The sequence below is a fragment of the Brachycentrus maculatus genome, unplaced genomic scaffold (assembly GCF_059751285.1).
Source record: "Brachycentrus maculatus isolate JH-2025_06_01 unplaced genomic scaffold, ASM5975128v1 h1tg000261l, whole genome shotgun sequence".
In the NCBI taxonomy this organism is placed as follows: Eukaryota; Metazoa; Arthropoda; class Insecta; order Trichoptera; family Brachycentridae; genus Brachycentrus; species Brachycentrus maculatus.
Window position 1 is genome coordinate 3285297 of NW_028281012.1, and position 26575 is coordinate 3311871.

Here is a 26575-nt window from a genome sequence, read left to right on the forward strand (position 1 = left end):
TCGCTTGGTATAAATAGAAAATACTCTGAGTAAAAACTAAATGTTTGAGGTATATTGTAGAAATGGTATATAAAATAAAAACAGTTATGTGATTATTTTCCTTACATATTTCACTTCTCAGTGTTTAGTATCACAATATTTATAAAGAAGTTGTATGTGTTTTGTTTTCAATACTCTCTCGGCTCCCAAATTAAATTCTATTCCATTCGAGTTCAGGTTGGAGCTGTGGTATTTAGAGCTGCGGTCTCAGAGTCAGAATTTCTGGGTTCAGTCCACTCTGCCCCGACTTGATTCCTATTTTCAAACACAGGCTGCTAACCTTAAAAGATAATTATTTTCAAAAACGGAAATATGTATTTTATTCTTTTTAATATAAATGCGTATTTAAACTGTATTACTATTTTATTTGGTGGCAAAACTGTACTACATTTGAAATATGTTTATTGTTGCTTTGCGGAATAAATTTTATATGACGTGGCAATTTTTCTTCTTCAAATCACATTGTTAATATTATTTTAAATGATTTTCAGATAAGTCTGTTTCCTTTGAGAAGTCTGTATCATTTAGCGATGAGCCGCCTGATATGAATTCACCCAAACAGCATTCACCGCAAAATTCTGGTAAATTACTTTATCTTTGTTCTGTATTGTTTTCACAAATGTATTCTGCACAATACCATTTATTACATATAGATTATGTCGTTCTGATCAATAAAGAATTCATATAAAAAGTTGCTCAGTAACTTTCTTCCATTTGACAAAAGTAATAGTTAAAATATACAACATAACTAATTGATTTTGAAAGGTTGTTTGGCAACTGTTACATAATGATATAAAACTTGTTTTTTTATCTGATTACATAAATTCTATCATTCACTTTTAGTGGTTTTGATTAAGGATTGTTTGTTTATTACTCATTTTCAATATTTTAAATTCCACTTTATAAAATTAATATTTTGTCGCTTCTCAAATTATAATCTTTTATATTATTCACACAGTTTTTTTTATTTTTGAAAAAGAGAAGTATTTGTGATTTTATCATTAACAAAAATACTTCAATTTCATACTATTTCTGTGAGCCTAAGCGACTCATTATTGAAAATAGCTATCAAATTGTTGTAGAGTGGGTTCGAACCGAGAAAATCTGACTCAAGAGTCCGCGACACTAACTATGGGGCCACACCCGTTGGGTTCTGTAGCCTCAGACTCTAGACTCAGAGTTTCTGGATTTGACCTGAAACTCTGACTCAAGAGCCTATGTTTAATAAAGGGTTATTTGGGCCTACAAAAATTTTATGAAATTTAATTATTTATACATACCATAAAAACACATTTTTTAAAAATTCTTTTTATTTAAAATAAAGTTTTTTGTTATTTTATGAGTTAATTTTTAAATAAAACTGATATTTTGAGTCTACTAAGTTGTATTTTATAAAAAAAAACACACACATAAAAAATTGATATTGTGACAATTGTTTTGCCTATGGCATTTTCAAACGAATGACATTCGTCACAATAGTAATTTTTATGTTTATTTTTTTAAAATAAAATACAACTTAGTAGACTCAAAAAATCTGTGTTTGATTTAAAAATTAATTCATGAATTAAAATGGAGTTCTACAAATTAAAAGCCAAATCAATAAATTTTCTATGATTTTACCTAACTAAACATGATTATTAAAATAATATGTATTTATTACTTGTACATAATAAATGTACATTGTCAAGCTTATTGCTATGTTTTTTATCTTAAACAGCTGTCTGAAATAAATGGGCAGATAGTGCGGTTACATTTAAGCGAAAGTGGATTTTTTGAAATAAGAAATGACAGTATGAATTATAAGATAATAACAATATTGGATTGAAACTGTGAATTCATTGCATGCGGGAGTGGATCAAAGGAAGAGATAATAAGGTGGATAGTTGGGATTCTAAAGATAGATAGTAACGCTCCAGGCATTTCTTGAAGGCTATCAAGGGTTTATTTTTTATGTGGAGAAAAAAATCATGTTGAGGAATGGAAAGAGTTACATTGTGATATTGAAGTAATATTATTAATTGATCAGAAGTAGAATTATTCGAATTCAAAATAGATTAAAAAAAAAAAACAAGCTTTTGTACTTCAATACACAGTTTTCAAGTAAATAAATGAAATTAACATTAACAGTGGTGATGGTTTAATTTAGTAATCCACCCAGTTTTAACATATCGCTCACTCCTTTCAAGAACGTGATAAATCAAAAATCGACAATTTTCAGTTTTGCATGTTTTCGGAATGCCCAGAAAATGTACTATGTCCCAGCAAAAGCGGCATATTTTTAACTTAATATTTACCCGCTGCAGGACATAAAGTGTTGTTTTTGCATTCTGAAGAAAAGGTATTGATTAATTATTTTTTTAAATAAAAGAAATATTTTTCAATTGGAGAAAAAACTTTACTTAAAAAGAGCTGTTGCACAGTAAAAAGTTCAATAAGTGGCTTAATATTTTTTTTAAATATATTATATTACATTTTTAAACTTTAAAAACGTTCTCCTGAAAAATCAAGTTTTTCGATTTATGACGTTCTTGAAAGGAGTGAGCGATATGTAAAACCATTTTCACTTCATACTTGAAATATCTATAACACGCATTCTTTTACATCTTATTTCTATATTTTAATTTTTTTTTTTCGCCCAGTCTAGGCTTTTATTGTTAAAAGTAATGTATTGGAGCCTTTCATTTCATCTAAGCATGTGACCTTTTTACACAAAACGTGAATAAACTAGTCAGTACATCCATGATTTCTGAACAGGCAATGATTTTGAGCCATCTGGTCCATGATAAGAATGAACGTGTTCGCGGCTGTTGCAAGGATAATATATCCTTTGGAGTTGTTGCAGTTGCGGTTCATGCTTTCAAATGGATCAGCCATCTGAATTGAGTACCGTTTTTTCAAACTCGGCATTCTACTCAATTGTTAAAAGCATATTATTATGTTTATTCATTTAACATAGTAGTTTCATTACTAACACTAATATTTTACTTTGATTAGCTGATTCCAAACCACCAAAGCCAGCTATCAAGTCTTCTACTTTACCAAGAATGTCTTCTCAAGGTACGATAATACAATAATTACCTGTTTGAACCAAATAATATAAGATAATACTGCTTGCTTATTTTCTCTGGTTAAAATATGTACATAACGCTTCTCATAATTATGGTCTAGAGTAGTAATGTAAAAAATCAATATTCTTTATCTCGTAAGTGCGGGATGGTATTAGTATGGCTAATCTCAGTGCGCCGTATGTATTACTTACAAACAAAATAATATTTGGACAAATGACACCTTATTTTATTTAAATTTTACTTGGTAAATAAAACTGTTTCTCAAAATGTGTTGTGACAGGTGTTTCGATGCATTCTGCAACATTTTCAAACACAGTAGATGAATGTTGCGGAGTGCATAGAAACAAGTGTAACTATGAATTTTAAGAATAAGTGGTGTTTAACAAGTAAAACTTATTTTATATATTGTTTCGGCAATCACTTTGTGGTAAGACATGATGAAATTGTAAGTGAAAACACTTGTTTTTGTCCACTTTAGTTATATTTATTTCCTCACAAAGCTGTAATATTTTCCACCCTGAGCTCCTTCGCTCACACCATTGTATCCTTTCAAATTATTACTTGATTTTATTCAAGAATTTGGAGCGCATGACAGACCACTTTGTTTTAGTATACTTTGCAATTTGATGCAGTTTTTTATGACGCCTTCTGCAGCAAATAAGAAGCTAAAGAAAGAAGATATTTTTACTGTATATTGTTTTGATAAAGAAAGATTTATTCTTTTTAACTGGTAAATAAAAATCAGGTTTTTAGTAAGTCTAAAACAGTATTTTTTTTCTTTTTAGTCTTCTTATGTAACATATATTTGTATTTTTTTATATCTTCACAACTTGCTCTATTTTCTTGTATCTGTATCACATAAAAACATTTTTCTCGGTGTATTCTTTCTGTTACGTAAAAAATAAATGAATTATCCATGTATGTTTAAATAGAACGTGAACGCTTGAAGCCTGTTCCACCACCAAAACCAAAAGCATTGGTTTCAGTCTCTGGAGTTGTGCCCGTTGGTATTCCACCCGGATGTTCATCTCCCACTCTAGATTACTATGCCCATCTTAGGCAACTGCATAGACGATGCAAAGAACTTCGCTCAGAGGTAAGTAGTATGCTGCTCTGCGAGTGTATCAAACCTATGATAGGCTAACCAATTTAAACCGTACTAAAGGCTTTTTGAGATTTTTTTAGGATAAAATAAAAACATGTTTATTCTTTTGTGCAAAAACTTAATTGACGTCATATAAATTTCATATTCCTCATTTTGGAATGGTGTTATTAGACACTTAGGGACCTACAACCATAACAAGCATTACTAAGAATGTTAGAGTTGTAATTCATGGTAACTGTTACATTTTCAGTTTTGACAGAATTCAATAAGAGTTCCTTTATGGAAGTCATTTTCGTTCAAATTTTTAATCCGATCGCCCATGTCTATTACAAATTATAACAAAACTAGTGAAAAAACGGAAATCTTAAACAAAAATACAGTAAAACCTTGATAAAACGGACAAAAAGTCTGGTCAAATGTAAAACTAATTAAAAACATCTTGATAATATTATACATGTTTCATTCAAATGTTGCCGTATAAAAACAATTTTAAGCGGCCATGACAATCTCAAATTATGTCTCGAAACTTCAAAAGTGCAAACAAAATTTGATTCTCTTTTCAAAGCAGGATTACCGAAGGCAAGCGTGTTGATATCAAACAACAAAGTTACTTTACAACGAGTGTCCAAAGACAAAGAGAATTTTTTTATATATTTTGTATTGTTTATCTAAAAACAGTGTTCATATTTTGAACAGTGTTCAGTGTTAATAAAACGGACTTTTGTCTTTAGCAGATACCCCCTCCCCCTAGTAAGTCCATTTAATCGAGGTTTTACAGCAATAAAATTTGAACAAAACATATAATCTGAATCAAAGACTAAAAAATCAAGAGTCTTACATAAAATGATATTCCTACTCGAAAGTTGTAAAAAATACAGTCATATAAAGCTAGCAGAGTTAACTTATGGCAAATGTTAAGCCAAGTTGTAACTCCATTTTGAATTCAAAACAGTGTTGTTTTAAAGAAATTTATTTATCTTTTATTTATCTTACTGCATAGATAGAAGTTATAAGTTTATTTTCTCATTCAAGTATGACATTCTTGAAATATCTTTATGCAATTTAATACTTGTGATTTTCAGATACGTAACTTACGTCGTATGACGCTTGCGCAAGCTCATACAATGAGGGATTTGATTTGTGACACCTTTATTAAGTTTAAAAATGCAACAATGAGTGGTGGTGATTTTAACTTCCACGAGGACTCTGTAAGTACAAGTTTGAATAATATGAAATACTGATTTTGTATAAAATATAATAATTAACTCCCCTCACTGCTTCAACATGATTCCTGGTTTGAAACGCAACACGCTCCTTACTCATTGACAATATTAAGTATTTCTATACATCACACAAATTTAAATACAGTAGAACCTCGATTATTCGGACTTAATGAGGATTAAGATTGTCTAAAATAGTAAAAAGTCCAGATAATCAGCCGGAGAAAATAAAGATATTTAGTTTTAACAATTTTGATTGAAATGTAAAATACATAAATTAACACACTACACAATTACACACCTATAAAGAAATACTGTTTTTTGAGAAATTCAATTATAGATTTTTTCTCAAGGACCAGACCACACCGGACAACTTCGGTTGCAAGATGGTTTTCTCTCGAGGGATTTACTCGCGCAACTTCCACGCAACCATGGAGGATACTGAGATTTCGCTCGCTTTCAAGACGGAGGAAGAAGAGGAAGAGGTGGCACTCATGTTGTATTTGTGGTGTAAAAAATGTTGTAAAGGAAGGAAAAAAGATCTGGGCGTGTCTTGCTGTCGCAGCTCGCTTTCTGTGTGTAGTGGTTATTAACCGATCTATCGACTAGAGTGATTGTGCAAACAGGAGATCTCGCTGATCATCTGACTGAGTTGGTTGCACGATCACAGGGAGCCCGAGTGAGGCGACTTCCATATGATTGCATGCATTTGGTCTGGTCGTGTGATTGGCTATGCAACCAGAGTTGCTTGGTGTGATCCGGCTCAGCGGGTAGCTGTTCTTTCCAATGTTCCCAAATCACAAGTACTTTTGACGTATAAGTTGCCTCGAATCACATTCTTCCTGTCTTGAGTAATTCGAATGATCGATGTTCTACTATTTGTATTTTTTTTTATATTTAAAAAAAGAGATGTATTAAACCCTTACTAGTAAGCATTTGTTTGTATTAATTATTCCCTACTTTTCAGCACCTTTCTAAATAGTTTTCATCCACACATTGTAGGTTTTTTTTGTTGTTTTGTTATATTCGTAGAACTGGACCGCGCGCTGGCTGATAAAATTCTATTTGATGTGTTCTCCATTTCTCCCCTTTGAAAATATTTCTTACTTTATTTTTTTGTTCATGTATGTAAGTATATGTTGTATGGATTGATGTACTCTTATGTTATTAAATGTGAGCTCTTTCACATGGATCCTAGTATTGAATTATATATAAAAGAAGGCTAACACTTGCTGATTCATCATGTCCATGTGTTTTAATATAGAACTGGATGAAATATATTTATAAAATAAATTAGTATATTTTGAATGTGTTTATATCAAAGATAAATGTTTAAAGGGATAAAGTATTAACAATGTTAATTTATTTCTTATTATATTGTATCAACTCAAGAACCAAAATTAACATCTAAGATTTACTAAAACATAGCTTCAAATACTCCAACACCTACCTGTTTATCTGTCATTTTGTTATTGTGCCTGAAAATCACTGAAAATTCTAATTATTTATCTGCAAAGAAATCCTTCAATATGTGAAAAACTAATTTATAAATCATTCATTGTAGCTGCGTATTGCCCAAGAAGAAGAAGATTATAAGCAAGAAATGCTGAAGTTGGAAGCAGATTTGTGTGATTTGGAAAACACAGTTGAGCATTTAAGGGGTAGCGTCATTCACAGGTATTATTTTTTATTGAAAATATATGAATTTAAAATTTCAATAGTATTTAAAATAATTTTATTGGAGAACCAACAGACATTACCCGAAAATAACTAAACAGAATTTAAGTTCTATTTTTAGTAATGATTTTAAAATTTTCATATAAAGTGAAATAAATGGTGTATAACTAAGTTATTATAAAAGTAAACAATATCTAATGAAAGGTTAAATTAGTTCTTAGAGTGTGATTCATTCAGACGCACTGTGGTGAGTGTGTATCTGAAAGTTAAATGTCATTTATATTACTGCAATTAATATTTGCTAATGACAGTAATGATACCCTGTCAAGTTTTTTTTAATGATCAATATTTTGCAGTGGTATTTAGTAAGTTTAAGTAGGATTATAATATACAAAGGATAACAACATTTTTTCGATGTTCTTAAAATAAGAAATAAAAATGTTGTTTTTTAACAAAGATTTCTAAAAAATGGTCTATAATTTATTAGCATTGTAAATCAGCTTAAAATCAGGTCAAAAAAGCTTGTTTTCAGTATCAATTAAAAAAAATATTATTAAGACACCTCACATAAACTTTCAACCAGATTGTAAAATATTTAATTTTTAATACATTGATATTGTTATAAATTATGAAAATATTGGTTAAAATCAGTGTTATTTTTTAAAATAAATACAATACTTTTGATGTTCGAAGGTTAAACCCTTTAAAAAAAGGGTCTAAAAGTCATTCAGAATTTATTATGGATAGACAAAGCTACTATCTTTTTCATACGAAAAAAGATGGAAGTCTGATTATTTCAGGGCTTATGAACTGGCATTTGACAAATCATCTGTAGTGTGAATAATCCAGTATCTCATTAAACAAATGTTTTTTTTATTATTTATTAACAATTCGAAACATTATAAAATTGGACTTGTCAAAATGCGGATTGAAAGTAAGCATTACATTATTATCGATTATCATTACTGAATGTAATGAGGTTTTAATAAAATAGTTGTATTTGAGTGTTGTGAAGTGATCATTTAGGTCGTTTTCTGCTAGTAACAGGAAGACCAGAGTGAATATGCTGGATGTGGAGAGGATGGCACTCATATTGTCAAAGAGCAGTAAGACCGTGGCCGATCTGAAGGTCCGATTCCCTTCCCTGCATGATGGAATGAAGGGCATGCTTGGAAATGAAATGGAAAAGGTAAATATATATATTTTTTTCGTAAGTGAGAAGAATGATACATTGTAGAGTGAAGGAGAAAAAGATATATACATTCTGACGACTTGGGAATCTAGCAAAAGAGAGTGATGTCAACACAGCAATACAAAGCAATAGAATAAGAAAGTGTCGTAGTTGTACATGTATATATATGAACAGCTAAGGTACACGCGTTGTGTAAGTAATATTTATCATTGCATTTTAACAAACCCAACAAATCATTATCAAAATTCAGAACTAAATAGATTTTAATTTTTTCTCATTATTTCGAAAATATCATATGTATATCTCATATTTTAGTTATCACAGATCATTGATATCAGTTCTACCAATTGAATTATCGATGATGATAGTATGTATAAATATTGAATAAACAATATATTTTTATACAAATTTTATATTGTTGTATTTCTGTGATGGTCATTTCTCACATTAAATCTCTTTTTTTTATGTTTTACTTCAATCACATGTATATTGCTGCACATGAAATTTTTTAGCACCAATCGACTTCTAAGATGGATTATTAGGGATTTTATTTTTGTGCCTAAAAATGATACTTTCAACAAAAAATCATATAATATATGGGTATTTAAATACTGTTTACATATACAATAGTTGTGATATTTAAAAAAAATATTAAATATAATTTCCAAGGTTGTACGAGAAGAAAAATTTTTGAAGGAAGAACCTGAAAGGCTTGAAATGGCTTTACGTCGCTGCAAAAAACTAACTGGGACGCTTGTAACACTGAAAAGGTAAATTTTATATTCAAATGTTATTATTAATCTATTTCCGCCTCTGTAGTGGAGTGGTCAGCGCATTGTGTACTGTGCTGATGGTTCCGGGTTCGATTCCTGGGTGGTCAAAATAACAGTGATTTTTTCACATTGATATTTATTTTAAAAATAATTATATAATTTTTATCCAAAACCATATCGACTTTTTTTATTTTTACTTATAAGTACCTATAAATGTAATAGCTGTGTCGACTTCAATTATACATACTGGTTTGGCAACAATATACTATTCATTCATGAGCATTGAGTTCATTTATCTGTTTTTTTTTTATTAATTATTTTAGATTGGCCAGTGTACAAGAACAGCGTTTACCATGTGATGGTAGAATGTCTCCTGATTTTGAGGACATGGAACTAGAAGATCTTCGTGCGCATGAAAATTCTGCGCACAATAAGGTATGTATCTCATTTAATTGTTTGTAAAAATAAAATAAAGACAACTACTTATAGATTTATTGTTCTCATTAATACATCATTTTGACTGCTATTGGTGGATATAAATATAGTCAATAATCAAGCTGAAAAGTCTCGGCCCTTGGATGTTTTGCTTACAGAAATTTGGTCAAATGTACATTTGCTCATGGACACTTTGTCAAACAAACATTTAACCCAACGAAATTACCACAATTTCATAAATGGATTTGGCAATCACTTTGTGGTAATATTTATCCATTTTTAATTTTAATTTTACTTGGTAAATATCACTTTCTCTTCAAATCTTTTGGACATGTGTTTCGATACATTCAGCATCATTATCGAACACTGTATGGACAATTCCCACTGATAAAAAATTAGAAACAGCTTCTAACCTCTCTTCAGCCTTCTACATCATAAATTTTTAATTCAGACTAAGCTTCACATTCAGTGTTTGATAATGATGCTGAATGCATAATAATCAATCACTTGTCGCAATAGATTTTTTTTTTAAAAGTGGCACATACACACACACACACACACACACACACACACACACACACACAAACACACACACACACACACACACACACACACACACACACACACACACACACACACACACACACACACACACACACACACACACACACACATGTATAAAATAATAAAAACTCAATTTAAACCACAATGAACAAATTCAAACAGTTAAAAATTTTATTTGGTCTAATGTCTGTTTGGCCAATGTCCATTCTGTTGGCGAAATGTCCAGCTACATTGGTCTCTCTGTATGTGTGGTGGTTACGTTGCTAGAAAAAGTTTAAAAAATATGATCCGCAAATATGGAGACTCTTTCAGCCATTGAGTTACTCTTCTGCCAACTCGGATTTCACCAGTATTTTTTTATCATAAAAATCGCATCATCATATAAGCTTGTAACGATATTGAAAGATAAATAAAATCAACACAAATAACAAAATCAATATGGTTATTTTAACAAAAATAGTCTCGATATAAAATTATGTAATTTTACCAACTTTGGCTACAATATTCAGCAAATAATTATATTCAAACATTGGTTCAGTCTCAAAGTTATTGTATTTCTATAAATGGTATATTTCATGTGTTTTCTTTAAACGTTTGGGGACCAATTATACTTGTGTGGATCGATTGCCGCTGAACACTCAAAAATATAAATTTGGAGTAAAATGAGAACTTGTTATCATTCTCATTTACTGATATTTTGTTCATTAGGTTATAGCATCACTCTGTTATAATTTAATATATCAATAATGTCTTGGTCTCATTAATAATATCATAAGTGAGTTTCATTTAAATATTTTGAAAATATAAATACACACGCTTCTTCTAGTCCAAAGACGTACAGTTTACGGACTAGAGAATGCTTCCACTGTCCTCAATTGTGATGAAGAAACTTTTAAAACAGTTATTTTTCATCACGTTATAATAATGAAATTTCTGCGGCATATCGATAATTTAATAATTTTTCAATTACTTTCAACTTTGTTAGAACTAAGTTTGTTTAATTTTTTAATCATTAGTAGAATCTCACTAATCTGGTTCCAAAAAATCAAAATACTGGATTACAGTAATTTAAGGAAAAATCTATAAGAACTTCTGCTTTCATTTTGAGATACGTAATAGACAAAGTGGATAGCATGTCCAGCAATCTAACACTGTGATTGGTTATTGGATGTGTCTGATCTCTTAAGTTCCAGATTAGCGAGATTTTAACAATGAGTTAGTACATCTGATAGAATACTAAACGTACATTATCTGATAATTTTAGAGTCAAAATGCTAAAATTACATTTTGTGATAATTTTAAAGTATCAAAATAGATTAAAAATATTACTCTAATGTCAGTTTTTGAAATATGTTTAAATTTTTGTTAAGCTAAGGTTAACTAGGTCGAAAATTCGCATTTTTTCATTGTGAAAATTCTTATCTAAATTTATAGACATCTCACTCCTTTCCATTTATTTGATATTTTTTATTTGCTTGAATGACAGATATAACAACGCATAAAAATAATATTTTCTAAATATGTGCAAAGCTTAAGTCCCAATGTCACTGGTGGTAAATATGTATGAAAATAGTTGTATTTGCTCTATTATTCAAGCAAAAAGTGCATGAATATTAAGATTTGTTTCGATTATATTTTATGTTGCCATTTTTCATCTGTTCAGAAATTTAAATTAGATTTTCATAGTTTATTTCCAACACAATAAAAGTGAAGTTTAACAAAACAGAAATATAACAGTTAATGTATTTAAGTTTTTTTAATCCCTGCATATTTTGGAAAATAAATAAGGTAGTAGACTCCTGGAAAACTCCACAGAAACTTACATTTTACCAATATTTAATAGCACATTTCGAATACAATTTGGATAAACACAACATACACTTAGAGATGCATGGTTTCAATCTGATTACAATTTTAATAAACAGAACATGCTTACAGCTTAGTTGATCACTTTTTTCATTAATTGCAGATTACAATCTAACAAAACATTTTTTACTAACAGCATGGTATTATTAATACTCACAATAGTGTAGTTAGAAAGCTTGTAAGCTCCCTATAAAAATTTATGCACTAACTCTATTAATTTTGTCTTAGCAGATCCATTTGGTAATTGGTTTTACTAGGTGAACAATTCCAGGCAGTTCATGTTTTAGGCTTTATCTTGATTTTTAATGTCCTATTTTATTTTAACACCTTCTTTTTATAAAATATCCCTGAATGAATCTACATACACATGTGTAGCACAAATCCCTGGCACTATTATGATCGAAATGAAGAAAATGCCAATTTTCGTGGACGATGTAACTTTATAGTCTTAATAAGTAAAGGATTATTTTAGGATTCTTCGAACATATTTTTAATGCGTCATTTTACCCATTATTACTCACATGCTAAATAAGAATACGAGTTTCTCTAATTAAAAGACAACAGGATATTACTAAGGAAACTAAATGTTTAAATGTAATATTGCAAAATTCAAATATTTTAACAAAGGTATTCATTGAAATTAAATTTGTTTGTTCAATTTCTAGTACACAGATTTCATTTCAGCTGTTAGTAACTAAATTGATAAAAGTGCTAATATTAACATATTTTTGTAGATAATTTAAGAAAATCTATGACTAGGTCAGTGGATTCAGTTAATTATTTTGATAATTATTCTCATAATTATTTTGATAGTACTTTTTAAAATGTGTTATATAAACTGGTTGCCGAAGCTAAAATCAAGGTTTTCAACTTTGATGCACTTGTGCGTGCTGTCATCTTAAAAATAAACAGATGAAACTGCGGAAAAATTCAGTATTTTCAACAACCTTTGTATCTAAAATTTCTTATATCTCTTTAGTAATAAAGTTGATATAGTCTAAAAAAATAGAAGTTTAAAAAAAAAATAATTATAAAACTAACTAAATAAGTTAGTAAGTAAAAAAAAAAATAATAAACCCTGTATTTGTTAGTTTTTTTAGTACTTTAACTTTGCTTCAGGACTTTTATTTCTAACGACTTATATTTTATATATATATATATATATATATATATATATATATATATATATATATATATATATATATATATATATAAAATGAAAATAAATATTTGTGTATTTATTATTTACGAAAATACTTCAATTTCATGCTATTTCTGTGATTATTAGAAATTATTAGAAATAGGCGTCAAATTGTGTTAGAGTGGGTTCGAGCCTAGAAACACTAACTCCACAACCCGACACAAAACTTTGGCACAATGTTGAGAAGTTAATGATGCCGCAAAGAAAATGAATGAATATCCACTTTTCATCAAATATGTAAACTTATTGTTCAAGTTAAATCATCAATATCCATACGGAATCCCAGCCCTGGAAGTAATCCTTTAACTTGTACTGTAGGCAACTTTAATTTTGCTTTTTGACTATTATTTCTATTGACTTTGGCATTATAAAACCAGTTGTCGGTCCATATTGTCAGGAGTTAATGTTGTCAAAAAAAAAAATTCATGAATACTTGTTTTTTTTACCTAATAGAATTATTGTCATGGGTAACTACATTACAATGTTGAATCTTTATCTTTTATGTGAAATCTTAACCCCCGCTAATATTTTTTGATTTATTCAAAATAGTCTTAACTTTCCCTAAATTTATTCAATATACTTTAGCTGAAATCAGCATTGAAAATGAAATATTTGGGAAGAAGCAGTTTAAAAGTCGAATTTCGATACAAGGTACTAGTTTATATAACATAGCTATGGATAGGAAATTGAAAGTACGGTAATAATTGCATTCCTTTTTCCACACTGACCTAAATGGTTTACACTGGAAAATATTACAGCAAAGCTTATTTCAGATAAAATACTGTTTTATAAATATCAGTCTACTGCCAATTTGCCCACTTGGTTTATGTAAAGATCCGAAAATCAAGCCATATTTGATTCTGCTATGAAATAAATATTCTGTAAAATATACTACGCAACTAATTGGCAGTATGCAGATGTTCACTTCAAAAGGCTGTGGCTCGCTCGATGAACTATAGTGGTTTGTAAAGGTAAAGTCTTTTACAGGTACTGAACTCTACCTTCTTTCTGGTTGTATCATTTTGAGAGCCTAATGCATTCGAAAGTGCCTTTTCTTGATTAATAGCACTTGTACCTGTAACATAATAGTGATCATTGTTTCAACATTCCATTTTGTTTTTTGTTTCCGTTACCATTTGTCTCCAGTACGGCTGGAAGTGGAGTGCTAATTTCAAGGAAGCCATTTCGGTTCATGAGTATATAAAATCTATATAATAATATTAAATATTTTTCTTTTCATATAAACTTTTATTCATATTTATCACAATATTTTTCATATAAAGAACACCTTTTAAAGCATATTTGGGATGGAAAGTGTTTTGATTCTCCTCTTTTGACAGTTTCTCTCCAAAGGGTGCCTTTTTAAGTGCATTATTAGTTTCACGCTAGTTGAAACTCATTACATATTTTTCTCGTATGAATAAACTCCTCCTTATCTGTGTTCTTTTATAATTCTTAAGTAAACGGATGCTCGGAGTTAAATGAAAAATTATATTTAAATACATAATGATTTGGAAGGTACCAAATGATTATAAAACCAACAACAGAATTTTAGTCTCTAGAAAGGCATTCTTATCATAATTATATTTCCTACAATATAATACTTTTATATTTTACTACATAGTTTATTGGCTAATTATTCTTCTGCACTCTGCAATAACATTAGAGCTGTTTAATATAATCAAAGGTTGTAAAACCATTACTATACACTTTGTTTGTCCTTCTCTGTAGTGTTATGCTCAAAGCATTTGGCTACCACTACATATGGGTTCGATTCCTATTATTTTTATCCAATACCTTAACCTGGAACATTGAAGTGCGATCTCATATCGCTCACTCCTTTCAAGAACGTCATAAATAAAAAATCCTCAATTTTCAGTTTTGCATGTTTTCGGAATGCCCAAAAAATGTACTATATCCCAGCAAAAGCGGCATATTTTTAACTTAATATTTACCCGCTACAGGGCAGAAAGTGCTGTTTTTGCATTTTTAAGTGTATGACATGGTTTAGAATGAATATTTTTAGGAAGGAATCTAAGAGATAATTGAAAAGATAAAGAATGTTTATTTGTGGTGGTTTTTCATGTGGAGCGAATGGTTGACGGCCAAGAAAGATTCAGTATGACCAAATCAATCAGGACTTGAAATCTGGTTTCGTCAAAAGTCTACGTAACTGGAAGGCATGTATGATGTATGGATGATAAGGAAACTAGGAGTATATGTCGAAACAGACAAGTGTGGTGTTCCAGCCTCACTACCTGTAGTTGTAGTCTAGACAAGAAAGTTACCTCAAAAGTTTGCCCTTTGTATAATTGAGTATGAATACTAATCAGGAGCACTTCATTTATTTATTTATCTGGAAGTATTCTTGAACTGACCCATATGTGATTGAAGAATGAATATTGCCAAACGGAATGAATGCCTGCTGGGTTGGTCAAAATCATTTAAATGTGAGATATCTACTTTTTTTGAGTGAATAAATTTAGTAAATGTATTTTTTTTTAAATACAACCTTTTGATATATTATACAGCTGAAAATAATATTGCTTTCTGTCTAAATTTATTTATTTTTACTCCCCTTACAAAATTTATATTGTCATTTTCTACTGAGGATAATTGGTAAAATTTTAAATAAATACTTATTTGTAACACTTTCACCACTCACAATATAAAAATAAAAGTCTATAATATTTATTTAAAAAAAAAATATTTTTGACAATTTTTTTGTCAAAATTATTTTTACAATGAGAGATTAAAAACCCTTATAGATATTTTACCTGTAAAAATATTCTTTATTTTTATTATGCTGATAGTAAAACTTTGAGAACAATTTTTTGATCAATTTCTAAATGGGTTTTTCACTCTCGAATTTCATTTTATTATTTATTACATGTTAATAAATATATTCAGTCGTATTTTAATGGATAGAAAATGTTATCCCTTCGGCATGAGTTCATAGTTTTAGTGTTGTAGTGAAGTTCAAATATGTACATCAGTATTTTGAATAATATTGCTGAAGCATTTCTTTTAAATTTAATAATAAATTAAAATGTTGTGAGGTTGTTACTGAGAACTTTCCATACATTATATTTTTTAATAACCTTTTATCGTAGTTCTGCATAGAAATAATTTTAATATACTTTTGGTATCTGCTATCACTCTTTCTTTCAATTGTCATTACTAATTTTAATTACGTAAATATTAATATACTTTTTATTCCGTGTGATTTTACAATATGAAATATACTTATAAATTTAGGAAAAATAATATATTAGTTACCAAGCCTGCAGGTAATGAATTATGGGAAATTACTAAACTTTTGATTTTTTTAAAAATTATATTTGGAAGCATATTAGATCTCTTATATTAAAGAAATTAAAAATTATGTCTTCATGTCTTCAAATATTTTTAGCCATTTAATTTATGATGACATGCATTATGACATCGATGATACATTCTGATTAAATAAATGAAATTTTTGAATTCATTATGAATCTCACATACCATAAATTATTTCATCTTTAACATGCTATAGTCTCCGCATAGTTGAATTTTTTGTAGTTGACGAGTGTGTAGTAGTTTAATGTAAATAATGCGACAAAAATATGAAATAGTGATTTTAAAATAATTTTAGCTAATATTTGTAAATACCTAGCTAAGAAGAATATCCAATTGATGAAATAGCTTATATCGAATGTATATTAGATACAATTTTTAATAATAATAACAAATTTTATGGAACTAGTTAATTTAGATTTATATAGGTACTTAGCTAGGTATACGCTTAATAAATCAAATCTGTCACTGATTTGATACAATAATCTCTTTATTTTGATTTTATAAATATTTATAATTTTGTAATTATAAATATTTTTTGTCAAACATTCTGATCTATTTAAACATATTCAAACGCAACCAACCTAAATGAATAATAACAATTTAAAAAGATCAACGATTCAACGATTAAAGCGAAAAAGCTCACATGACAAATATGTAGAAAATAAATTATTTAAACATTTTTATATAATTCTTTTTCAATGCACAAATGCACTTGACTTTCTGTGATCCACATGGCACTTAAGCCACCCAAATTTGGTTAAGCATTCACATTTTTTTCACATCTTTTAAAATTTAAATTATCACCGCTACAATTAAGTAAAAATAAAGTTTAAAAAAAAATGCTTTTAAAACATCACTGGTAATTTTAAAAATGCTGCTTCAAGTTTATTACTTACACAAGTGTACACATGCCAAAAAGTTTGTATACAAAAATCAGTGCTTGATTTGAAGTATTAAGGAGCTATTTAATTAATTAGTCAAGTAGAGTCTACACTGAAATAGTAAAATTTAGAAAATAGCTTATGTTGATATTGTTTACCGCCCACTGCATGCTACATTTCCTTTTCGGTTTGCATTTGGTTTCAGTACCTTGCCCCTCACAACTGAAGACCTGATGATGATTCTGCGCACGAGTGTGGGCCAAGCCACCATTTTAACGCTATCCTCTGCTAACTTTCCTATCCCCCCCTCGACGCATCCTCATTTCTGTTAATTTTCCTCTAATGCCATATCACGTATTAAAACAACTAATTTTCAACGTATCTCATTAATCCATTTCTTCACTACTAACACATAACAATTTGGGAATGTGGATGATTTAAAATGCACATATTTTAATTCAACCCTTAAATTGAGAATAAGTAAGAATAAAATCAATATATTACCTTACATACTATATACAACTTAAAATGGTTGATTGTGTTTCCGCTATTGGAATAATCTTATTAAACAAATCTATCAGGATTTTTTATGTATTATTTATTACTCAGAAATTCATATAATTGTTATTCAAACGTCAATTATTCAAACGTACGTATGAATCGACTGCGTTCAAAATGAATAAAACAACAAATAACTGCGTCAAATCAAAAACAGGTAATTACTGTGTTGACACAAAATGTATGTATTTATATATATATATATATATATATATATATATATATATATATATATACATATATATATATATATATATATATATATATATATATATATATATATATATATATATATATATATATATATATATATATATATATTTAATGAATATTAGTGAAATCTGAAAGTGAGAATTAGTGATAATATTAATACGTATATAAATCATAGTCTATAACAAATAACTTGTTATAATCATAATCATAAAGCAATATATACTTATATAGAGGTTAATGAATTATATATTAGAAAATATTTTATAATTATAATATGATAAGGACTAAATTTGTGTGGTCCGCCTCCATGATATAGTAATAAGTGCGCTGACTACCGTGCTAGAGGTCCCGGGTTCAATTCCTAGAGGAGAGCTCAAAGTAAATAAGGAAAAAAGAAATAAGGAAGTTTTAAAGAATATTTAAGTATTGTAAAGTAATTTTTAATTTTTTCGCATTATGAAGTTCCATAAATACATATATGAACCAATTTCGAAACAATTTTCTTGAATCACTAGAACTTCACTAGAGACATCTATTGGTGAGATGAAAAGAAGCTTTTAACTAAGCAGAAACTCTTTTATTAGTATGTGAGGTCCGAATCCTGGATTATAATCACATACCAGAATTTGAGTAGTGTGGTTGTCAATAATGGGTAGTATTAGTGAATATTACACGTGTGTGAAGTGATCATTTAAACCAGCATATGACGGTCGTCAGCTCCGTAAACGCCCAGACTTCCATATTCTTCTTCATCTTTGATGAGATGTCAAAAAAATATTATGAAAAATAACTCCTAGAATTGGAGAAAATCCAGATTTGTGAACAAGTATTTGGACACACTCAAAATGTTGTATATACATTTTTATTCACTTTCGCATATACATACAAAAGTACTCGGACACCAAAGCATCCTTTCCCTCCCTCCAAAATCATCCTAATTCACTGAAATATTGAGTACGACTTTAAGTTTCAGCCTGGCATAAACAGAGGTAACCCTTTTTTAGTAATTCACATTATTCCTTAACCATCATTCATAAACACAACTCATGTAATTTACATATTGCCTTTCATTTATTTTTACTATTTACTTAATGAAAAAAAAAAACACGCACCGTCATTTATTCATAATTGTTAAATATTTTTTCGGAATGATTATTTATTTTTTATAATTAATATTAATTTACATGCAATTTTTGGAATCATATTACTTATAAATATTAAGATTTTCAGATTGATTTTTGAATGAAAAACAATTTGAATTAAAATACTCACCATTTTACAAATTCGAAATACAAACCAACACAATTTGATATGCAAAGTAAATAATGCTTATCGATTGAATGATTTGGTTCCAGCAACGACATTTGCATACGCAAATGTTTATAAAAATTTTTTTTTAGTAAAAATACTAAAGAATAATTTATGTTTTATGGCGATAGAAGCATTAAGTAGAAGAGGATTTGATTTCATTGGCAAGTAATGATTGCGGTTGGTTTACACGAATATATTACTAGAAAATAGTTCAATTTGATCAAGCCATTATTGTAGAATTTATTTTATATCACAGTCGTATAAATTGCTGTAGAAATTGGCAAAATAGTAAAACATTAATTATTAGTGTTGAACATTTCATAACACACGTAGGACTTGGGAACTTACATGCTTATACTTTGTATTTTGTATTATTTTCTTACTAAATCCTTATTACTTAGGTAACACGACATTCAGCACGGATTTTTTTTGTTGCAAACATTTTTTTGCTGCCGATTTTACCGATTAAAAGCCTAATAATAGTAACATAGTGTACTATTATGTTTACCTATCAATATACACGTTGCACGAAATATACACTCCTAGAGATCAGATACAAAATCACACCCTTTTTATTTTTACCCTACCAGAATGCGTTTCTTTGGAGTTGGCCTCGCCCTTTCCTCGTCGCTGTTCATTAGAATCCGTCGATACAAGTTTTCGTTAAGAGGTCGATTAAGTCAAATTCACTGTACACATTTTCTAATAATCGCGATGGATACGTACGCGATAAAATCTTTTTATTTATTTTTATTTATACTTATAAACTTTATTTTGATGTACACGAAAGCTGCGATGATTGGCTTATTTTTCCTCTGAATGCGTATGATTTGTGTTTTCCTCGTGAGTGTTGGTTGTCTATACGCCGAGTGGCCGCCATCGAGTACATGAATCTCGTTGCAGGGGGTCGTACGGGGGGCCCTGGGGGAGCCAGGAGGCGGCGCGGAGTCCGCCGAGCGCTCGGAGAACGCGCTCGACGCTCTGCTAGACGAGCTGCAGACGTTCGCGCGGCCGCCCGAGGAGGCGGAGGCCGAGCCGCAGTCGCCGGCGCCTGGCCCGCGCGCCGCCGCGGCCGCCAAGCCACCCGTGCCGGAGCGCAACCCCGAGCTGCTGCAGCTGGCCGCGCGGCGCGCGCCGCCGCCGCCGCCGCCGCGCACCTCCTCGCGCTCGCCGCTCGCGTCGCCGGCGGCCGCAGGCCCCGCGCTGTCGCCCTCCAACTCCAGCTCGTGCGACTCGGTGGACTCCCAGGAGGGCGCCGCGCGCCGCGCGCAGCCACGCCACGACCTGCTCGAGCTGCGCCACCAGGAGTTGCTGCGCAAGCAGAAGGCGCTGCAGGAGCAGTACGCGCGCCTGCAGCAGATCCAGCGCGGCGGCAACTCGCTCGCCGTTGTGCCGCCCGGCGAGCCGGATGCGCCCTCGCCAGCCGCCGTCGCTGCCACCGCCGCTGCCGCCGCCGCTGCCGCCCCCGACGATGCGGCCGCCGCCACCACAAGCAAGGTCTACGAGACCGACATCCTGTGACGCCCGTGCTGCCCCGAATCCGTAGCTTCGTACCTTATTTTCTAAACTTATTTTCCCCGTATAATCTAATGTAACTTCTTTCGGGTAATTAGACTATTTGACTAACTATTCCAGAAATCTCCCCGAGGTTTACCCGACGTATTCCGTGGAACGTTACTTGTAATAATACAATTATATTATATCTTTCATCTCTAAGGTTAAACTAAGATTGTGACAACTCGGCACTGGTAGAACACTCTTCCGGTGCATTACCATACGAACAAAGCCATGTCATCATTCTACGCTTCATATTTACACGAGATGATGAATATGAACTCTGTGAACGCATCTCGGTGAGGGTAAAAACGCGAGCATTACTTGTGGCGATGACTTGTAAGTGATGTTTGAATCAGTATGTCTTGGCGGTACTAAGATGGCGAAGATTGTACCAGGATATAACCTAACTAAGAACTTTGATTTCTTGAAAAACTTGCCCTGGTCGGCCGTGAGTTGGAATTTTTGTGTGTGTGTGAAACCGGAAGAAGCCCTCAATTTAAACTTTACTGAAACAAACTGATTAAATCACTAGCTTCTTTTAGAATATGTACTGATAATGTATGTTTATAAGGTACACCACTGTTTTGATAATAAACAATATTTACGTACAATTTTACCGGTTCACAGTAAATCATACCACAGTTAGTTTCACAATACCGATTGTATTTACTAGATCCTAAATCTTATTAAATTAAGAAAATATTTAATTTAAATGAATATTATTAAATTAAATTAAACAACAGATCGACATCTTTTACGTATCCTATCTATAGCTACTCAATACGCAATATTGCAGAAGGATTTAAACTTATTAGGGTTGCCCAAATAAGAAAAATATAATTACTTGAAAAATATTTAAAAAAAAGATAATTACAAAATACGCAATAAACTAAGTTATTTTTTGGTGAACACTATATGTTTGTAGGAGGGGTTGATTTACAAACATGTGTAAAATCCTCATAAATAGAAAACTGTGTAAAACGATTACCAATTATTGTGTCAATGAGAGGATCTTCATTATATTATAAATAATACACTAAAGAAATTAATATATTGAATATTATCGTTTGTATATAGGATAAATTTTATGTATAAGTTGCATTTGTTGTAATAAAGAATCTTGCTTGTTGTATTAATATAAAATACCACTGAAGTCAATGTTTTATTCCCAATTAAGATATTGCTGTAGTCATCGATTTTATGCTTTCGTTATTTTAAAACTTAAAAAATTATTATAAATGAATGGTTATATTATTTTTCATACGTATATACTTCGGGGAGAAACTATTCTTATGACACAATTAAGTTATCGAAATGTCCATTTTGACGTATAGAAGTACCTCTTAAAGTTTACAGCCACCAGTTTTACAGAGTGAAGTACATTCTCCAAAATAACATGTCATGTTGAATTAGAATAATATTTGGCCTAAAATGTTATTAATTCTGATATTCAAATATATATTCGTATGGTTTATTACTATATTCTGATGTTAGTAACAGCTTATAAATATAAGATACCATACTATGCATTAACATAATACTATAATAGAGTTATCAATAAGTTCTAGAAAATATTACTCTCTGCTAAGCAGTAACATTAGAATTAAACTAACCCAATGTAATTTTCATATTTATTTCCTTAAACTGTATTAAACATCCTATTTAATATACGCTTGGTTCAGCCCACGCAATATATATTCATCACTTTAACAATCAAATAAGGCAGTTGAAAGTAAATGATTTGTTTTAATACGTATTGTTACAATACTTTAACCCCCTATTTAAATATTCTTATGATTAAGTATTTAAGCCCTATTTTTTTAATGGTAAAATTACTTGAAATTAAATTAATTTTTTACCTTAGTTTAATGAATATTCTTTAAATAACTAAGACAATAGAGTTTTATATTAACTACTTGCCATTATGTGAGGAGTAAAATAATTCTCAATATTGTTTCTCTTCAGAAAAACCGAAAATGTTGTCGAAAATGTCGAAAATGTTTATAGAAAAAAAAACATAGTAATGATGATGTTTTATTTGGATAAAAGATTAAACCTATTTTTCTTGGTTCAAAGATAGGTAAAATTATAATTTAATATGTATATTTGTAATAAATGTATTCCTTAGAATAGAAATAGAAAAGGTTAATATTACTAATTACAATATTTCAGTGTACTAGTATAGTAACACCCCATTTATTCTGTATTGCAAGTCCTATTTGTGAATTTCATTGTAGGCATATTCGGAGCATTACGTCATAAGGTTTACCATCATTTTTTAATTTCGTATTTACAATAGATTTCATGGATACTGAAAAAAGTAGTCAAATTATATATCGGCCATAACTTAACACTACAATTACCTAAAAACTTTACTTTGAACGGTACTATTATACAAAATAAGCGTAATGCTTGAGAAGAAGAAAGTTGGTTGACAATGCATCCATTACTTTGTGTCTAGTTTACATGTTTCTATTTTATTTATTGAAAAAATGAACTTTTCGAAGTAATTCTCGAATAATGACTAATTTGTTGCCAAATTTAAAATATAATTCTCAATATTTGTAATTGTAAATAATCAATACGTACACACTTTATTATATTCGTACACATTTTTCTAAATTTCGTATCACATGATTATAAAAGAGAAAATCAATCTCTGTTTTTAAATAAATTATTTTTTGAGTTATTTCAAATCGATTTGATATATCGATGGTTTCAAAATATCAGTACTATATAATAATGACACGATTCATTAATTTGACAGTCACTATGTGGCAACGCCTATCAATTATAAATTTCAATTGCGCCAGGTAAATAAATACCACCATTTCTTAATCTCTATTTTGACACGTGTTTCAATGCGTTCTGGATCAAACACCGTATACAGAGTTTGATAATGGTGATAAATGCATCAACATACGTGTCACGATAGATTTTAAGAAATAGTAGTATTTACCAAGTAAAAATTAAATGCTACTTACTACTTCAATTTAAAGAAATCCAATAGTTTTTTCTGTAAATAACAAATATACTCTGGTTTAATATTTTACGGCCATCGAGATCAATCAACGATATTATGAAGATTAATTATTTCAGATATTTTTAAAATTCATTATCTATTTTGCATACAATTAGCACATTTTATCTTATCTTAAATTAAGGCTCGCACACTTAAATTTTATCAATCTGATTTTGTAAGGTTAGTAATAATTTTTCTTTATTCAATTCCATATACCATAAAATAAATGTTTAAATTATTTAAGAAAAATAAGTGTTGTAAACTAAATGTGTCATTTTTGTCATATGCACACGTTTTATTTTATATATTTATGTTTTTTTATTTCAATTCAGTTTGTTCAATATTATGCTGCTTTTATATTTACTTAATTATAATTATTAATAAAATAATCGAATTGTCGGTGACAACATTGTTGTACGGGCTATTTCTCAAAAGTGGAAAGTTTTTTCTCTGAAAAAAATGAACAGCAAAAAAATGATGTACTTATTGATCTTCTGAAAAATTACCCGAATGTGCAACGTTTTTGCTGTCGTTCATTCAATTATGAAGTCATACTAAATGAAACTGATAGTTCTGTACTTACATACATATATGTATTTAAGTAATATACGGTACTTAACTTAATGAGTTAATATATATTTAATGTTTTATTGGTTTTAATAAGGCTACAATGAAAAAACATTTGTTTTTCTAAAACTCCCTGTGAAGTATTGTGAGAATGGTCGTTTTTGATCACAGGTAATATGCGATTTGCGCACAAAATGAGCGAAATATAATAAAAAAAAAATAAAAAATTGCTTCGTTACGAAGTTAAAGGTTCATTATTAAAATTTTAAAAGTTTTTATTACCCAGAATATAACAGCAATAATTTAAATGCTCCTACTAACACATACTTATGAGGTTACCAGCGTCGTAAATTACATTTATGTACTTATAATAATGTCATTATCAAATCTCTAAGCAATATTAAAAAAATTTCCACAATACAAAAAAGAACAGTGTATATCAGCCGATTATTTTGTCGGTCTCGGATATCCGATATTGAATGAGTTCTACGTATACTAGTTCTGACAATATGAAAGTACGCTAGTTTAATATTTTTTTATGAATAATGGCAAATAAATTTAAGAAATAAACAATACAGTTACATTTACGAGAATAAAAGAAAGACCTAAAGATGTTTGCTTTTAAGCAATAACCAGTTGTCTTTTACGGCTATATAAAAGTGACAAAATTATAATATTTCATATTGTTAACATTAAATATAATTCTTCTCATTAATAAAACACCAGTTAATAAATATACTATTTGCAAAGTATTCCTCAGCAATAAAAAAATCAATTTTGTATAGTATGACAATTCTTTGTTTGTTCGTTATTATTTCCTATTTTAGTAATCTACAGTTAAAGGTGCTATGGATACTGTAAGACGAACCATGTGTTTGGCCTATGATTCACTTGTATAAATATGTAGGAAATTGGAAAGAGAATGAATAATTTCTGATTGTCTTTGGATATTTATTTTAAAAAAATTATATGAAAATACGAATCTCATAAAGTTTTTCTATAAATAAAAAAAGTTTCCAAACAGTATGTAGGTATATAAAACGAGGAAACCAAGTTTTCCGAAGCATAGTACATTTAGAATTCAATCAAGAAATTATTCATATTTCGCGAATATCGTTTGTAGAAATGCCAAATATTGAAAAAAGAAAGATCGTAAATTGTATGTCATTTTTCGGGCAGCATAATTAATTTTTATTAATGTTCGACTATTATGATCGCTTTGACCTATTCCACAAAATAATTGTTTCATCAAGTACATTTTAAAATGTTCATACGGGTCCCAAATTTAAGTATGGCTAAATCTTCGTACAGAAATAATAGATTGACTCATTGGATTAACTAGCCGGTAATAGGTCCTAAGCCCTGACCTTCTCATCCAAAGAGTTGCCTCTTTTGCCTTGTGGATTATCCACAAAGGAATCCAAATTATCTCTGGAAATAGGAGAAGTGATCATATAAAAAGTCGCCATTATGTTTTAATCGTAATTATTGCAATATTTACTCTATATGTCAGCACATTTAATAAAGATGTTTTAAATATCTGATGTAATTGAATTGTCTAAATGGAAAATAAACAGCATACAAAAAATAAAAAGCATTTTTTTTAAAAACATTAATTTTATGTCCACTATTGTATTTTTTAGTTTGCAATTGACGAGTCCGAATGAGAATGGGTAGACATACATGTGAAATATGAACTCATTTTCATTTAAATATGTTCGTTAGTAAAAATATTGTGTTTTTAATATATCAAAAGAAAAAACAAAAAGAAAAATATTTTAAAAAATTTACGTGCATTTGGAAAAAAAATCTGGTTATTTTTTTTATTACTAAGTAGCAGAACTGTATTTTAGATGTAATACTAATATGAAGTGAGTCTCGAACTCGCCTAAAAACTATTTAATTTAAAAAAAAATACTTAAACTCTTACTCTCTCTATTACTATTAGTGATGAGTGCCAATCTGCAAGTCTTCGACGACCCTACAG

General features: G+C 29.9%; 1 protein-coding gene across 20 annotated transcripts in view; it reads left to right on the forward strand.

The window, feature by feature from the left end:
• The window catches only part of LOC148305848 (coiled-coil domain-containing protein AGAP005037), a 252666-nt gene extending 226484 nt beyond the window's left edge, over nucleotides 1-26182 (forward strand). For 8 of the 20 annotated variants that reach the window (XM_088266032.1, XM_088266037.1, XM_088266036.1 and 5 more), the window contains 10 exons: nucleotides 531-620; nucleotides 3034-3096; nucleotides 4040-4203; nucleotides 5295-5420; nucleotides 5786-5917; nucleotides 6997-7109; nucleotides 8136-8298; nucleotides 8971-9071; nucleotides 9398-9509; nucleotides 20346-26182. In XM_088266032.1, coding sequence (XP_088122158.1) covers nucleotides 531-620; nucleotides 3034-3096; nucleotides 4040-4203; nucleotides 5295-5420; nucleotides 5786-5917; nucleotides 6997-7109; nucleotides 8136-8298; nucleotides 8971-9071; nucleotides 9398-9509; nucleotides 20346-20963 — 1682 coding nt within the window. In that variant the 3' untranslated portion in view covers nucleotides 20964-26182. Of the gene's footprint in view, nucleotides 1-530; nucleotides 621-3033; nucleotides 3097-4039; nucleotides 4204-5294; nucleotides 5421-5785; nucleotides 5918-6996; nucleotides 7110-8135; nucleotides 8299-8970; nucleotides 9072-9397; nucleotides 9510-17565; nucleotides 18085-20345 lie in introns of those variants that run through there. The other 12 variants (XM_088266044.1, XM_088266052.1, XM_088266038.1 and 9 more) reach the window with 9 other exon arrangements.
• Nucleotides 26183-26575: the final 393 nt, after the last annotated feature.